At 36.1% G+C, this 17576-nt stretch overlaps 1 protein-coding gene across 2 annotated transcripts in view; it reads left to right on the top strand.

Annotated features, from left to right (window-relative positions):
- The window catches only part of LOC589644 (basement membrane-specific heparan sulfate proteoglycan core protein), a 124496-nt gene that overhangs the window by 12397 nt on the left and 94523 nt on the right, over window positions 1-17576 (top strand). For both annotated transcript variants that reach the window (XM_030987078.1, XM_030987077.1), the window contains exon 5: window positions 5203-5493. In XM_030987078.1, coding sequence (XP_030842938.1) covers window positions 5203-5493 — 291 coding nt within the window. The remainder of the gene's footprint in view (window positions 1-5202; window positions 5494-17576) is intronic.

The raw sequence follows: 17576 nt of genomic DNA, 5'->3' as shown, positions 1-17576 counted from the left end.
AGCAAGTTAATCTGCGTCTACATCAGCCCAGAGATGCAATTAGGGGGATAAAAGGTCGAAAAAATATCCTGAAAAATATTGGTCTTGTTCCTAAAATATCCTGCTACTTGGGAAATAGCTGGCCAATTTGCGCCCGTCCAACCTAGTTTGTGATGAGCATATCTCTCTGGGTAAGACGCAATTTCGAGCTTTGAGATAATATCCCGAGTCTGAAAATAGCAGGTTATTTGGCAAAAACGAGCTGATGAAGACGGGCCAAGTGGGCAAGTGGGAACAAAGCCTGCTCCTTGGTGTAGCATTCCATGTGCGGGTGAACCATCGAGACCCCAATTGTCCCCATGGCTTTGAGCTATGTTCTTTAGGTGACAACCAAACGACCCCATGCATATATTACCTCGCTTGCAATAATAATATCTCTGACTTTCAACATAGGTCGAGTAAGGGATCGGGTAAGAAGCTCCCCATCTCTTGTATTTTTCTCACTTTACAAGGGGGGGGGGGTGGGGGGGGGGGGGTGAATGGGAGGGGAAGATTAGACAAGTGACTCCGTGCATATTGCTTGGAGTAATAATTTCCATGACTTTGAACATGAATTGATTGGGGAACGCTGTAAAAGAGAAACGCTGTAATAGAGAACCAGCCTCATATTGTACAGTTCTCACTTTTTTGAAAGGGGCAGTCGAGGAAACTCTTATTTGCGTATTGCTTGGAAAAATAATTTCAGTGACTTTTGACATAGATTGACATGAGTAAGGGGTATAGTGTATAAGACAATCTGTTCCATACTGTACAATTCTCACTCTTCTAGAGATGTGGGAGGGGGAGGGGGCGAGTGACCCATGTGTATATATTCCCTCACTTTGAAATATAATTTCTCTGACTTTCAACATCACCATCTTCTGAATGACCCCATGCCTATACTCTGTCTAGGAATTTGTATTAAACCTTTTAAGGTATGTGTTAACCAAACCCTTCAGAGAAGATTATTATTTGGTATTTCTTTGCACATTATAAAATATGACGTTTTTAGTTCTCAGAAAGATAAAATCCTTTGAGCCAAAAAAATATACCAATTGATGGAATATGTGATGTAATGAAGAAGGCTTACAATGGAGAGGAATTGAGAAAGAGAATAATCTTTGAAACTGAATATCATTGTCATTACATATTTACATGTATACCAACCAGGAGCTTGATTACAACAAAATACCCGCACAAAGAAAATTGATTATGCAATAATCTGAAAAGTCAAATCTATTGCAAATGAGACTTGGAGATTAGAAGTCCCAGGTATTATTTGATTTTGTGGCAACTTGAATAGGATGGTCACTAGATTTTCATCAGTTATTTGTTTTAGGACTACTTCCCTTGAAATTCCTTAGACATTTGTGTGTCATTCGGATAAATCTGATGATATTCAGGAATGTTTTATTTAGATTTAGATTGGCTGTTTGCACATGAAGTGTATTGAAAGGGCATCTGGAGTGCTGATTGGTAGAGCTAAGGAATGTAATTTTGTTATTAGAACCCAATATATTTCTAATGGCATTTTGTGATGGTATACAAAACAGTAGAAATAATGTACATGTATGTAATCCTTTCATTAATTTGATTCCACAAATGTTTACAATTTACACGTCTTTGGAATGGCCCTTGATATTTTTCACTTTATAAGATTCAATCATGCTAGTACCCTTCTGCATAATTTTATTTGATATGTATATAATAAAGAAGAAATAAATTAAGTTTATTGCATTATTGCATTACAACTGCAATTTTATTACAATTTATAACATATATCCCTTTTATGAATATTCATGAGTATTATGAATGCATGATTGGTTAATTGGTGGTCACGTGATAAAATATAATTTAACTATGAAAAACAAATTTCTGCAAGAGCTCCAAAAAGTAATCTTTGAAGCCTTCAATGGTAAGGATACAAACTTGAGCGAGGATTGCGGTAACACCACGTTTTCTTTCGACAGGGTTAAATGGCCCTGAAAATGAGGGCCCACTCATGCCCTATCTCTGAGTTTCGATTACAATTCCAATTTTATTACAACTAAATAACAATGAAAAGATTTCAATGTTGCAGGTATCATATGAAACAGTCCGACTTCATTATCAATAGGGTCCTACCCTGACAAAAGGAAGATAAGAATGAATTTGCGTAACCTTTACTTGGACATCAAATTACCTGTAATGTTGGTTTAAAGATAAGGGGAATGGTTACCCAAGATAGCAGGGGGCTATGATACAGTAGTTTTTTTGCTAATACTGCAGCGAGTGTCGTCTGAAACATATATTTACTGAAGGAACGAGCATGTCTAATTTGCTATTGATTGTTATCATAACCTCTTAAAGGGATTGGGTATATTTTTCTCAGATTCTAAACAAAATCCTAGATTTAGCTCATGCTGCAATCATAATTTTAAACCTGTAGGTCAGTCAAGAATCCCATGACTTTTACGAGCCGATCGCCTGTCTGATTATCAAGATATTTAAGATTGGAAATCAAAATTTCATTTTTTGTTTTCCTAACGGTTTTTATAACACACTGGGGAAAACGGGTATGGTAAAACCAGTCATCGCTAAAAGATTTAAACTTTTTTGAGGCACTTCATGATCATTTTGAAGCGCAATTTTTTTAGGGCTTCAATATTACACCATATTACAGACACTGATAACACGTACTATGACGAAGGGCCATGCTTCTCAGATTTGTAAAACTAGAAACATTGTTAAACAATGCCTTTAAATGCTGTCTGCTCAAGTGACAATAATGTCAATTATTTTAACAAGTAATTCCCACCTCTAACTGCTGAAGTGTAACTTTATGCACCAAATAACCAAAGATGCACCTGACAAAACAGGGTGCATTTGACTCGTGATGACCCCACCCGTGCACCCCTCTACCAATATAAATATCAATAGGGTGTACCGACTGTCACCCCTCGCTACTCCAGCCCATATATTTCATTGAGCCCTATCTAATGGACAGGTGTGCATATTGAAATGATAAAGTCTGTCTTTTAAACTACTTTTATAAACTATCCAGCTATAAATTGGAATTTGGGCATGGCCAAGTTGCACCTCTACCCTCTACCACCCCTATTTTCAAGCAGGCACCCATGCTACCTGTCAACCCCAATCCAATACCCCTCTTTTACTCCCTTGTTGGTATCTAGTTGTATCCCTATTCATTTTTTGACACGTCTATTGTCTATAGTGTACCCCCCAATGCCTTCTTGCACCTTTATAAACCATCCAGCTATACGCTTGAAAAAAGGGGTGTGGCCAAGTGACACCCCTACCCTATATAAACCTTCTTCTATACCAGGCACCCTTGCTACCTGTCAACCTCAACTGAATACCCCTCTTTTACTCTTTTGTTGGTATCTAGCTGTATCCCTATTCATTTTTTGACACCTCTATCTGCTATAGTGTACCCCCCCCCTTTGCCTTCTTGCACCTTTAATAAACTATCCAGCAATACACCTGAAAAATGGGCACGGCCAAGTGACACCCCTACCCTATACAACCCCTTCTTCTACCAGGCACACATGCTACCAGTCAACCCCAATCAAATACCCCTCTTTTACTCTTTTGTTGGTATCTTGCTATATCCATACTCATGTTTTGACACCTCTATTGGCTATAGTATACCCCCTTTGCCTTTTTGCACCTTTATAAACTATCCAGCTATACACCTGGAGAAAGGGGCGTGACTCAGCGTCACCCCCTATCCTATACCACCGCTTTTTTCGACCAGGCACCCATGCTACCAGTCAAACCCAATCAAATACCCCTCTTTTACTCTTTTGTTTGTATCTAGCTGTATCCCTATTCATTTTTTGACACCTCTATCTGCTATAGTGTACCCCCCTTTGCCTTATTGCACCTTTAATAAACTATCCAGCGATACACCTGAAAAAGGGGCACGGCCAAGTGACACCCCTACCCTATACAACCCCTTCTTCTACCAGGCACCCATGCTACCAGTCACCCCATGTTGAATACCCTTCTTTCATTCCCCTGTCGGCATTCAGCTGTATCCCTACTCATTTTTTTTCTCCCTCACGCAGAGGTTTGTGTTCCATTCAAGTCCATTCATTCTCTTGTTGTAAAGTTGCGTGACAGACATTACTCCACGCTCCATGGACTTGTCAAAAAGAAAGACTGCCCTCTTCCCTCTGACACACAAACTTTAGCAAGTCTTGTAAATCAGACCCATTTAACGTCCGCTTACAGACACAATTAACATTATTAACACAATTCCTAGTATTTTTTCAGTATTTTCCTTGGATTTTGTGGTAGATAAAGAAATATTGTAATCATTGCCTGATAATTGATTGATATCCTTTAAAATGTGATTGCAATATTAATTCACAAATGTGATCAGTTCCATAACAAGGTTTGTTAGAGTAGACTATGCTGTGGAACCAGGGGTTTAGTTTGGTGCCAAAACTTTTTTGGGACTACACCGCACAGTGCAGTGGAGTGAAGAGGGTGTTGGACAGAAGAGAAGGGAAGAGGGAGAGCAGGAGAGAAGAAGCACTGAAATCCATAAACACAAAAGTGGATTTTTATTCTCAAATAACTGTAACCGATGGTTTCCTGTCATAAACTCAGGTCTCCAAACTTTGGTTGCAAGCAAGGATACAGTAGGAGGAAACCCCATTTGATGATTTCAGGTCTCTTTGCGTCTCTCCTTGGCGGCAACAGTTAATGGCTTGGTGCCTAGCGTAACATTCATTGATACATTTATCAGTAAAAGAGGATTAAGATACATACCTCAGGCTCAGACTGGCCTACCCTTTGGAATGCTGGCCAGGAAGCTCCCAGGTTCCGTCCAGATCTCGAGCTCAAAGTCAAGTTGGTGAACCGAAACCTTCTGGATTTCCCTGGATTATCCCTGTCAGTTTGCATTTTCTGATCCAGGAAAGCCTCACGATAGATACATTCTTGTTTTGTCATCTGCTTCTCCAAAGGAATTTCTTAACGCTGCTGGTCTGTCCATTTGATACCAGTGTTATGAGCACGCAACGTGTGACTGCTCTGCAATAATTGCACCAGTGTTGATTTCTTCGTCAAAGGATTAAGAAGATATCTGATTTAAAAAAAATAAGGATTAACCAGCCATGGATCAGAATTCTCGTCCGATGTCCTACTACATGATTTTGTTTGTTTTCTATACAGTCGTTTTGGGTACCACTACGCCTTTCGTCGAAACGCAGACACCCATCCCGACGTTCGTACCGCAATGCGATGTAGCGCGGGAATTCTTCTGCACGTACTACGGGACGTGCATGTCGCTTAACCTTCGCTGCGATGGCGTCTTGCACTGCCCCTCTCCCTCTGAAGAAGCCGACTGCCAGCCGAGATGCCGCTACGACCAGCAGACGTGCCCCGATGGAAGTTGCCTGGACGCCTACCAGATCTGCGATGGGTACAATGATTGCAGCGACGGTTCAGACGAACTAGGATGCTGTAAGTACCAAAGATATTCCTATTTTCTTCTTTATCCCGTTACACCCAAGATAGTACCGTGAAATTAAAACGAATATAGTCACAACGTCGCAACCATCGTGCTTAGTATGATTTAACAGTTTTGTTGCCGATAGATAATAGGACGCTCCTTTTCACACCCCGTCGTTGATAGCCATTTTTGTTGCATATGTTGTAACAGCATTGTTTGCAGCTAGCAACTTTGTCCAGTTCATTGCATTAAACACTTAGCTGTACATGTACTCCAAAAACACAAATTGATTGATTTCTAATCTTCATTTATACACACGCAAGCATTTCTTATTAGATTTGTAAGGCCGCTTTCTGTCAATACAAGTATCGTTTGAGAATGAAGCAAATGTTTGGTTTGCAATCATACATATGCATGAAAATTGCGCCCTGTTTTTAGCACAAAACCTTATGATCCTGCAATGTATTTACAGCCAGGATATTTGGCTCTTCTGTTTCATAATCTTGAATACAATAATGATGCATGTATTTTTTCTGTTTATGCTCCATGAAGCTAATGCAATTATGCATTGAAAAACATTTTATTTTTTTATTTTATCGAATTGATTTGAAAAGACACGCAAAATAGTACATGCATCTAAAGTATATCGTTTGTCATAATATGAATCATGTATATAATATACTTTTGTTTGTATTTCTGTTTGTATGCAATTGTTAATTTGATGTTTTCCTTGTTTGAATATAATTTGTTTTGCTGAATAACAATATTGTTATTTTATGTATGTTTTAACATCTTTGCAAATCCTAATTAACCAGCAATTTATTACGCAGAATTTTGCCTTGCTATAATGCTTTGTCGGGCAGTTGATTGTTATACTAATTGGTTATTCACTAATGCTTGATGTACATGAGTTTGCTATAATATTTTGACATTCAGTATCTAGTTATGAGTTAGTTAAATCGCAGGAAACTATTATAAAACAGTTATTCTCTTTAAAATAAGCAGACTACTTGGTTCGATGATCTACATTTCTAAACCACTCTAGTGGTCCAATGAAGATGAAAATGGGTTTGGTTGAATAAACTTCAAAGCAGATATACATGTGATACCCAAGAAAGAGTTAAAGATAAAGACCAGTATTGGAAATGCCCCAATTTCAAAAAATGAAATGGAAGCTCTCATTACCAATCATGTGAAAGAATATGTTTTGACTAATACATGATGATAACAAATTTGCCGGGAAACCGCCTACTAATTCATATATTTGGTAAATTTGTTTCTCTCATGGTCTGTGAGAGATATAGGGTAGTCCCATATACATCTTTCTGTGTATAGTGCTTGTAACTTTACGAAGAATGGGCCAAATTTCTTATCATTTTGATGATTCCAGAACCTTGCAGATGCTAGATGCTAGATGATCAACCTTTTCTGATCGATTCCACAACATTTCTTTGACAATGCAATCGCATGACCATAACTGGTCTTTACCTTTAAAGCATTTTTTGTATAGTCTGCCAATATTGAATAAAGAGTTCTTTCTAGAGCAACTTTTTAGGATATACAGTGTATCTTTCTCCTCCTAAAGTGACTGTCCCTTTAATTTAATAGGATGCCTGCATGAGGCAATAAGATTTGATAGAAGGTTACATACCTGAGTTCAATCCATTCATCAAACAGACACAATGTTCTTATCACATTAATGGTTAAAGGGAACTGTGTTAATGTTGAGAGGGTATCTCATCATAACGTAAACGGTGCCATATTAATGTTCAGAAGGTACCTTGTTAGGGCTCAACGGGCACCGCATTAATGATGAAATGGTACCTCATCAATATTTAAATGACACCACATCAATGCTCAGAGGGTACCTCATCAATATTTAAAGAATGGCATAGTAAATGCTTAGAAGGTACAGGGTTCCACTTCATGCTTTTAAAAGGGCCACTTTAAGTCAAATCTATTTAATTAGGGCCTACATTCTGGCATGCTGGAATAAAAATTCATTTTGAAAGACCACTTTGATGCCAACCCATTGACGTAAATGGGGGAAAAGGGCGAATGATGTGCCTCTTTTCATTTATAGGCACTATCCTTTGTATTTTTAGGGCACTTTGCAAAAATAGTCCTCAGCCCCCACCTTTTTTTTCCTTCTCACTTACACAATCACCTGCCTTTTTAGCATACTTATGTTGTAATGGCTATGCTGACTTGTTACACAAAGGTGTCTACTTAATGTACCGTATGATCTTTAAGACTGGGCAAAAAGTCAAGAAACTACCAATTACCCTGATCCAAAATTACTTTAATACCAAATGATGCATGTGAAATGGTGCTAATGGGTATTTTTATTTGCTTTGTGTATTGTTTGGGGCTAGTTTGGCTGTCATAACTACTTCTAATATGAAGTGATGCATGTAATTATTTATGCATGTCGCTATCTGTTCATGTGTCTAACATGTTAGGTTTGTTGTATGGCTTTTACTGCTTGCAGTTTGCATGATTTTGTTCGCTTGAACTTTGAAGGAGATGAAACAGTTTTGCACCCACTCACTCATTCTTATCTTACTTTTATGTTTCTCCCCTTTTGCTTGGTTTAAATGGTTAACTTTGAAAGTGCCACCAAGATTACAAACGTGTAAAAAAAAAATTTAAAAAATGAGAATTCTATGAGCGATGATGAATTATAATCCCTTATAAAAATTGTTTTCAATGTGAATATTATTCCATGATATGCGACAAGAAAAAGTATCTTTTTTGGGGTCCAAAAATGAAATGTATCAAATGAAAATCAGGCGGTTTAATTTGATCTAACTTTGGATTAAACCGCCTGTGGCATGGAAAAGTTCAATGAAATAAACATGATGTGAGGCTATCGATCATCAAGCCTTGGCTTTAACTGGCGTGATTCCCTGGAAATGTTCCTTTTCAATCTTAATGAATGTTCATGTCAAAGTTTTTCATTATGAATTCTAAGTTATGAAATATTAGCTAATGTGTTTAGTGGTGAAAAAAGGGAGATAGATTTAGTCCTAAAAAGTTTCTTTTGAGCCCAATTGTTTGCACTATCTTTCAGGGTCTTGAGGTGGGTGATATATGTACGTGTACCCTTAACAGGCAATAAAGGAATCTTTTGTGTGTACAAATGTCAAATGTAGCCCATAAAGAACTGTGAAATGCCTAGAATCTGTCTGTGTGGAGGAATTTGTGCAGACAGTTTCATGGTTCCAGAATTTATATTTTGGAATGTACCGGATAGCAAAGAAATGGATAGATAATGCTCAAAATTGTCATGTACCATATTCCAGATGGACATTTTGCAAGAGACTTCAAAGATTAAACAAGTGATATGTATCCTGTTCTTAATTCCCTCTTTTTTGGAAAAATAATGTAATGCTGTGGAATGCTGCTTTCCAAGATGCCATACTTGAGATTCACAAATATCACCAGAGAGTTTTCTACTTTCTATCTCTTTTCTCTCCTCCATTTTTGTAGCATCGACCCCTTTTTCACGATTTAGTCAACAATAAAGAGAGGGAGAAGAAAGAAAAAAAAAAACGCTTGTTCATTATGACTTCATGACCAAAATGGATCTGCCTTTTAGTAACTTTTTGCAAATTCAGCCACAAAAAATATGGAGAAATTTGTATTTGCAGTTTCATTCATATTTTTTTGTAAAAATGGACCCGGTGTGATTTTGTCTGGAGGTGCGGATCGGACGGAAGGTTAAGATAACAGAAAACATTGCAGGTGCAAAAATCTGCTCAATAGATTGATGAAAGAAAACATGCACCGGCCATATCATCTGCATATATTTGACACTCCGGTCTCTATATCAATGTTATCCTTGAAGCGTATGAGTTTTTAGCATGATGAGGACTTCCCATCGTTGAGCCTAATTTGGGAAATGTCTGTGTTGCTTGTGTAAACATGGTGAATCTTCCTGTTTTCGTCAAAATGAGCTCTGCCGGACGATAATGAAAATACCCCAGAGTTTATAGTCACAGCAGTTCCACACGCACAAGATGTTTTGAATGTACACCTTCACAGATATTGTTTGAATCAATAATTATTGTAAGAATTGTCAAAAGTCTATTTTGACCTCTGAAAACTGCATTGCATGATGTTTTTAATTACTCATCAAAATGATTGATTTGATATTAAAAACAGGGGGAGTTATGAACAAGTACTGCCTATGTGCCCTCCAATATAACCCATAGCTTTTATTAAACTTCCAAAGACACTCAGAAGTTTTAAGCGTGCGCACCTTCCTACCATTACTCATTTTCAAACACCTGGGTCAAGAGAGACAGTTACAGATTAAATGCCTCATTTATTGAGAGCTTACTCCTGGCAAGGTTTCAAATTCTCAACATCTTGATTCAAAGTGAAGCGAATGAGCCACCTTATCATGGTGAACATTCCCCCTTCAATATGGGGGAGATGTACAAGTTCAAAATTAGTTTCCTGACTTTTCAGTGATCCTTTTTGCCTGTTCAGATGCAGGACAACCTTACCTTTGTTTAAGTAGGTGGGTTGAAGCTCGTCTGGCACCAAACAAACATTTTAATGGATTCGAAGTTATAATGATACAAAAGGAGTTCATCCATTTTAAGTTAAGGTTAAAAACTGATAAATTTTAATTCCTTAATCGGCGTGAAGAATACCAAATATTGAGAAGTCAATTATATCTATAGTTCAACATGATAATATTGAGAAGTCAATTATATCTATAGTTCAACATGATAATATTGTTTATCAACCATCTCCAAACCCTTTTATCAGAGCTTTTTAAAATAGAGTATTTACTGAAAATATATCAAAAAAATGCAAAGAAAAGCTAAACACTCCAGCTTTTGGTAATTGTTGCATGAACATTTTATGACCTTTTCTAGATGTTAGGAAGTAAAGATCAAAGAGGCCGATAATTATCCTGAAAAGGGAAGGCATTAGTGCTGTTGATAATTATCTGCAATTATATGATTGAATAGCCTTGTATATAATTTTTGCTGTTTTGACATAAAATTGGATTCGGCTCAGCAGAAAAGTAAATCGGGGTGCCATAGGATATCCAGATGCCCAGGGCGGCTTTATGATATTTTCATTTGCTCTGGGCAAACAAAAATATCGCTATTGTGTTGATATAGTCTGCACCCCTGTCTCTCTACCTCTCCCTTCGCCTGTCTACTTTTTACTCTGTATTTCTCTAGTTGTGTCGTTCTCTCTATCCTTCTTTCTCTTTATTTCTGTCTTTCTTATTTTATTCACTGTCTTTGTCCTTCTCTAATCTCTTTTTCTCTTTTTGTCTTCTCTTCTGTCTTTCCCTTTTGCTGTCTGTCTGTCTCACTGTCTCAATGCTTGTCCATATTCTTCGTTCTTTTATTTGCTGTTTTATAATGTTTATATTTCTCTCTCTTTATCTTTCTCTCACTCTTCCACTTCTGTCTCTTATACTCTGTCATGTATTGGTACACCTCTCTTCCAAAAAGAAATGAATATCTTAAGCCATGGATTTGTATTCTGAACGAGGGATGACCTATTCAATTTCCATTCCTGTAAAAGATTGTTGGTTTTGGCAGTAGAAAGGGATATCTTTGTTTTACTTTAAAAGTCATCATACTTCTATTTTATAAAAACATGTAGGCCTATACATAAAGTGCAAGTGCATTAAATGATAATTTTTTGTTTTGTTATGGCTTTGTCTAGACTTCAAATAATGACTTGATTGACATTACATGAACTAAAATAAAATATTGTGTTAAGAATAGCAATAAATCACATGTTCTTGAAATAAAAAATATATAAAAGAAGAGACAATATTGTATATCTATTGTGTCATAGTATGAGAACGCAATATGAAAACTATATAATGAAACACATTTTGGAGATTTTATATATAAAGAGGAAAAGGGGTGGTGAGGCAGATAAAAATATATACCGTTATACTGGAAAGTAAGCCGGTACATGTCGATAAAAGACCTCAAGCATTCTCCCTGCTAATTATAATGGTATATAAAATATTGGAAAGGAGGGAGGGGGAATGGGGAAGGGGAAAAACCAAGTATCTTGATATGACCCCCTCCTAAGGACCTGACCCCCCAGACCCGACTCTATGCCAGACCCTATGTCACGAGACAATCGCAAAGCGAGTTTGGAGCAAAAAGCAATAAACTTAAATATTCACTGCCTCTTTTGCTAATGTTTGAGAAATACAGTAGTATAGGGAACAGAAATATTTCTCAAAATACCGGTACACTTTGATCCCTCTTTTGAAGATCTAAGCCTCCAGGCCAGAATTTTGTGCCTCGCTGGTTTTAGGACCGAACTTGTTTCTTTTGAATTTGAAATTCAAAGGGGCTTTCAGCTGGTAAGATCTTTCAAAAGCTTACATGCCTTTTCAAATTCTTGCTTTTTTATTTAATGAATTGTTGACGTATATTCAAGGCCGCCTCGGATCTCAAAGCACTATTTAAAACAGATTTGTCGGTGAAATTTAAATGATGACAAATTCTGGTCATTATTGCGATGACAATTATAAATAGAAGACTGGAGATAGCTAGACACCATGTGATTCATAACATACAGATACATTATGTTTCTTATCTCTTACCATTTTTTCATCTTTCAAACAATGTTTTTAAGTTTATTTAAAGGTGAAATACTTAGTAAAGAACATTTGAATGCTCTTTTGTGCAGGGAAATATTAAAGGTACTATGTCCCATTTGCAGGCCAAAAAAATGAAAAGGTTAAATTTCAACAGCATTTGAAAGATAATACTAATTTAGAACTTCCCTAAAAAAGGTGGGGCTTGAAAATGTCTTCAAGTGGGAAAATAACAACTATTAGTTGTCAAATCTACTTGGGAGCTATAGAGCCAATAAGTAATAGTCTTGATTTTTAGACCATTGTACCGAACGGTCTTACGTTTTATGCTGCCCAAAGATTCAATCAGTTTAATTTTGGCCATCACAAAGAGTGGGTTATTGATGAAGACAAATGCTCATGTACCATTTACAGCTCATTGTATGTATGTTATAAAAAAAAAATCAACAAAAACAACAATCAGTCACTCAATAGTGTCTGACAGTGAAGTCTAGCAAGTAAACGGGTTTCCTTGCATAATTTGAATATTAGGACACTGCTAACGTTTAAATTTCACAGATAGTTCATACATGACATATTCATAATTCCTGCAAAGTTCTAAAGAATTTGAGGTTGGCTGCAAAAGGGACATAGTACCTTTAAAACTAATGTTAAGTTCAGGTGAGGAATTAAAACAACAGTTTTCATTTCTTTGTCTGAGAGAGGTATATACATAAAGTACAGTGATTTAAAAGTTTTTTAATCAAATACATATATTCTGCATTTAATTTTCAAATTTTATTGTGATAATGAGCTCAATTTGTTACCACTTTATAATCGGTGACTCTGCTTATTTAGTGTCTGTAATTCTTATTACAGTAAATAAGAAGGAATACAAATCATAGAAAGAAATTACCCTTAAATATAATCCCAATCCTTTCTATGTTCTTCAACGCAAAAAGAACTCTTTGAATTTCATTTCTTAGGGAACCAGTGAAACTTCACAATGTGGCATTGATCTTCAAAATAAAGAGAATGATCAGGGTCATATAGTGACAGATCTTGCTTGTTATATAGAGACAGAGAAGTAATAGCTACGTTTACACGAGACCAGGTAGCTTTAAATTTCAAATTTGCGAAGCCTTTAAGTTGTAAACAATGATCCACTAACAATGATGAGGGTTCACATGAACCGAAATAAGTATTGAAAGTTTTAAACTACAGACCAGGCAAGCAAGCATTTTAAACTACGAGCTGGTGTAAACCTCGAAGTTAATTGCATCCACACACTACTTAACTTTGAGTGTGAACCCCCCCCCCCCCCGCTTCCAGGCTAGTAGGTATTGTGCTATCACTTGTGGTTTATAACTTTGTGTGAACTAAAGGTTTCATATTAAACCAAGAGTGTGTCCGCACTGTTCTTAACTACAAGAGAATTATTAAAGTTTAAAACACAATCTATATTTAAAGTTAAGGGACTGTCATGTAAACATGACTGACAGAATTTACAATATTTGAATCTCACATTCATCAACCTACATTTGAGCAGGTTATGTCAAGCAGTTCTGCTCTGCATCTATACAACTACCCATTGCGGTTAGCTATTTGTCTAGGAGGGCTGGCTCGAGGATTTAATGGTTGTCTCCCGATTATCTTCTTGTTTGTTTTCCGTTACTTTCTGGGGCACAATGTTGATGCATCCACGCCAGGGAAAATAAAGTAAAGAAGGTTGAAACTTGACTCGGTAAGTTATCAGGGAGGGACTTTTATTGATGGACGTGTCTATATGCCATCAAAAGAAGGCCCTTGAACATGAAGTGTTCCTTTTTAGAAAACGTAGCTTGATACATTTATGTTCTCACCAAGTGAGTGGCAGACTTGAACACTGGAAATACATTCAATGTGCTTGTTTGCACTTTCTTTTATTGTGTGAACACATTAAATTTGAATTTAATTTATTTTCTTCTGCAAATTTTGTTTTAGCGATACAAGATAAACAAAATATGACAATTTTGTTGAACGTGTACACAATATAATAATAATAGAAATGTTGACATTGTAACAAAATGTAATTGATGACACACTACTAGGAATTATTCATTAAGAAATGTGCCTAAGAAGGGCTATTACAGTAAATGAAATAGTTAGGGCCCTCATCTTTTGAACAGTCATGATTGAATCCGTGATTGATTCAAATCAATCAACATTTATATCAACCACAACTCTTTACTCTGCTTTTAGAGAGAGAGAGAGGAGTTTTTAAGTTCGCAAATGATTGAGAACTTGTGATCAATCTGGATCAATCGTACCATTTGTTAAGACAGGGCCCATTTCTGACATGATGTAAAGTTTGTTTCTAACCAAATACAATAAATCCAAATTATGGCAGACAATAATAGAAACTGCTCTTGCCCCCTCCCCACGAATCCCAAATCCTGATCTCTCTTTACCTCTCTGCCTCATTCCTAGTACAACTGGGTAGGCCCATTAAAAAAACCTTCTGTTTTGAAGTATTCCATTCTTACAACTTGAAAAATATTCCAGGAAAAGTCTTTTGTTATTTTTTTCCAAGTAGCAAAAAGAGAGCCACATTTCCACTTCGAACCTCTTCAAAAACCTTCTCAAAACCTTCTTACTTCTTGAAGTGTTTGCACTATTTTCCCTGAAGACTCTAACAAGCTGCATCGAATGTGATGCAAGATCGTGAAGAATATAAACTGGAAGATAGTTTTTGCGAAGATTTGGTCGAACAGGAATGGGTAAAGGAGAATGGAGATATATTGGAAAATGTTTTCAAAAAGAAATAGGTAAATAGGTCAAGCATAATAGAACGAAGTGCCCCCAGGAAACGGATTCCTGAATTCTCGAAATAGGAATGATTGAAGTGAAGACTGAAATATTTACTACTACCAATGCGAACTTTCGTTCTTGAAAATTTAGACTTATTGGATACTATGTTACTTTTTCGGGTCTTGCAGAGTTCACGTTTCAAAGTTCAAGTCATGACTTCTGTGAGAAAAAGTACATGTGTTAGATGATACTTTTTTAATGTTAGGGGGTACAGGTCTCGCCCATTAGGGAAAGTATTATAGGAGAATTCAGCCTTAGTAGACAGGTACTCTAAAACTATAAAAGGAAACAGAAAAATCAGAGAAGCAGATTGGTGAAAGTTTGAATGAAATTTAAAAAAAAATAGTACATATATGAATTTTTTGAAATTTGTATTCATTATATGTGTAGGCACTTTAAATTGTTTTAATCATTTATGTCACTGCCAAAAGTATTTTTCAAACACAAAACAGACTAAATGTTTAGGTTTTTCAAAATGTTTTACTCTGGAAGGTCTATAATATTATTCTATCCATTCTATCCATGGTATATTTTGACTACCGGTAGTGTATCTACCGGATCAGTTGTCATTTTGAGGTTATCATAAATTTAGTGATCTCATATTTCAAACATTCATAAATCCCTTATTATTAGTCCGATTTACTATAAACTTTCACCATTCAGTTCCTCTTTTTTGTCTGCTTACATACAAACAAACTTTTTAAAGGTTGGATTGCTCTCCAATGATGTTTGCAAAATTGCTTTTTGTGACTTTCTGTTAAATGAAAGATACTTGCTCATCCTTTTTTAAGCATCATACAGTTTAGACGTACCTACGAAAAGCAATTTTGCTGCATTACACTATTTTCTGCTGTCCATTTCCTTACAATTACAAGCTCACTAAAATGGTTAGATTACAGTTTGATTGCTATTGCCATGAAATGACCACCTCTAAAACTTTACAAAACAGCCCATGTTTTCATGAAAACACTTTAATCTTCAGAACCTCGTTTAAGCTGGTGCCGAAAAAGTTATTTTTGAGGGGGAAAGAGCCAGGGTCTGTAAGCAACATGTTTTTATCAACTGGAATTTTTCAGGGGTACTTGAGAAATCAAATTTATTTGAAAGGCTTTCCAAGGCTTGGCAACAAACATAGAAAGCCGGGCTGGCACAAACACAACTATTGTGCACTCTGAAAGCAAGAATGCATGAGCCTTGTATGAAGTGTATGTAAGGTCATTTCAGGACAGACTAACCCAAAAATTGTGTTTTTTCCATACAAAATGAAAGGTAATGGTAAGAATGTCAAAATGGAACAGTCAGTAAGATGGAAAGCACTTCAGAGTGGAAGTATATAGGAACAGTTAAAGAAAGGTGGAGATGATCTTGATTTGCAGTGTTAAAAACCAGTGAATTAATGTGTTATTATGCATATACTTTGAAAACAAAAGTTGTAATTGATCATTTGATAATGAAGACAACGACTTGCCCAACATAGCAACATTTGTATGTGCATTTCTTTGGTATTATTGTGTTTTAACTAATGCCATGCATACTTCTTATTGTCAAACATTCCTACCAATGCACCAGTAGTTGTACAGAGACCAAGCTGATGCTGATCTGGGGATTAACTAATGGAAAAACATAAGTTGAGTGATGGAGGCAATGAAATGGGAGTAAGGAGGCAATTGCAAAAATGAAAGCTTAGAAGAGCTTTTTTGTGTGAATGGAGAAATTTAATTTGATATTCAGAAGGAGAAATTGGTTGAATGGATTAGGAATTGAGAGAGCAGCAATGATGAAGGGTCTCCACTTTGCATTTCAGGTAGGACTGTAGATTTTTAAAGACTCTGTTATCGCCCTGTTATATAAAATGGATTGACTGATGGTTATATGAAAGGATTTAAATTGGTAGATTTAAAAAAACACCAAAGAAATGAATTTTGAATTTGAAAATTACTTCACTCACAGAGTATACATCACGATGATCAAATTACCAATTTAAAATTGATGTTAAATATATATTGGCTTTATATACCAGGCATGATGTATTGTATTGATCTCTTCCAATGACAACATATTGCTATGAGAATTATGTGATAAACATTCCTTTATCCAAAGTAAGCATTTTGAGGGTACATACTTTAGGTTGATACAACAATTTTCCCCATGTGTATATAAGTCCAGTTGATGCGATATTTTATTATGGATAAGTTTTTGTTTTTCCTTCCGTTGTCAAAACGGTTATTAGTCTAGACAGGATGGGTAGGCATGTTGTATTCATCACATTGGAAGGAAATAATTAAAAGAAAGATTAAACATCTAGTCTGATATTCAGGTGGAGTACATGTCTGCCCTCCCCTGCTTAATTTCCTCTCATTGGAGTTGATAGCGGAAGCCCACCCTGATATTAAGTTGTTTTTATTTTTGATAGAAGCAGACAAATGAGAGGAACAGGTCCGTTAAAGTGTCATAAAAAACAATTGAAAACCTATCTAATGTCTGAATTCCTTAGTTAAGACGTAGTGTATTTCAAAATATGATGTAATTAACGTTGTTGAATTATATTTAATTATGTTAAATTATTTTCGTTCAATGTACTTACCTTGAGGCGCCTTGAACATCTCTTGGGGTGGATATGTGCGCATTATAAATGTTGTTTATTATTATTATTTATTATCAAAA

The sequence above is a fragment of the Strongylocentrotus purpuratus genome, unplaced genomic scaffold (genome assembly GCF_000002235.5).
Source record: "Strongylocentrotus purpuratus isolate Spur 01 unplaced genomic scaffold, Spur_5.0 spur5_scaffold_16, whole genome shotgun sequence".
Lineage (NCBI taxonomy): Eukaryota > Metazoa > Echinodermata > Echinoidea > Camarodonta > Strongylocentrotidae > Strongylocentrotus > Strongylocentrotus purpuratus.
This window is presented reverse-complemented; position numbering and strand designations above follow the sequence as displayed.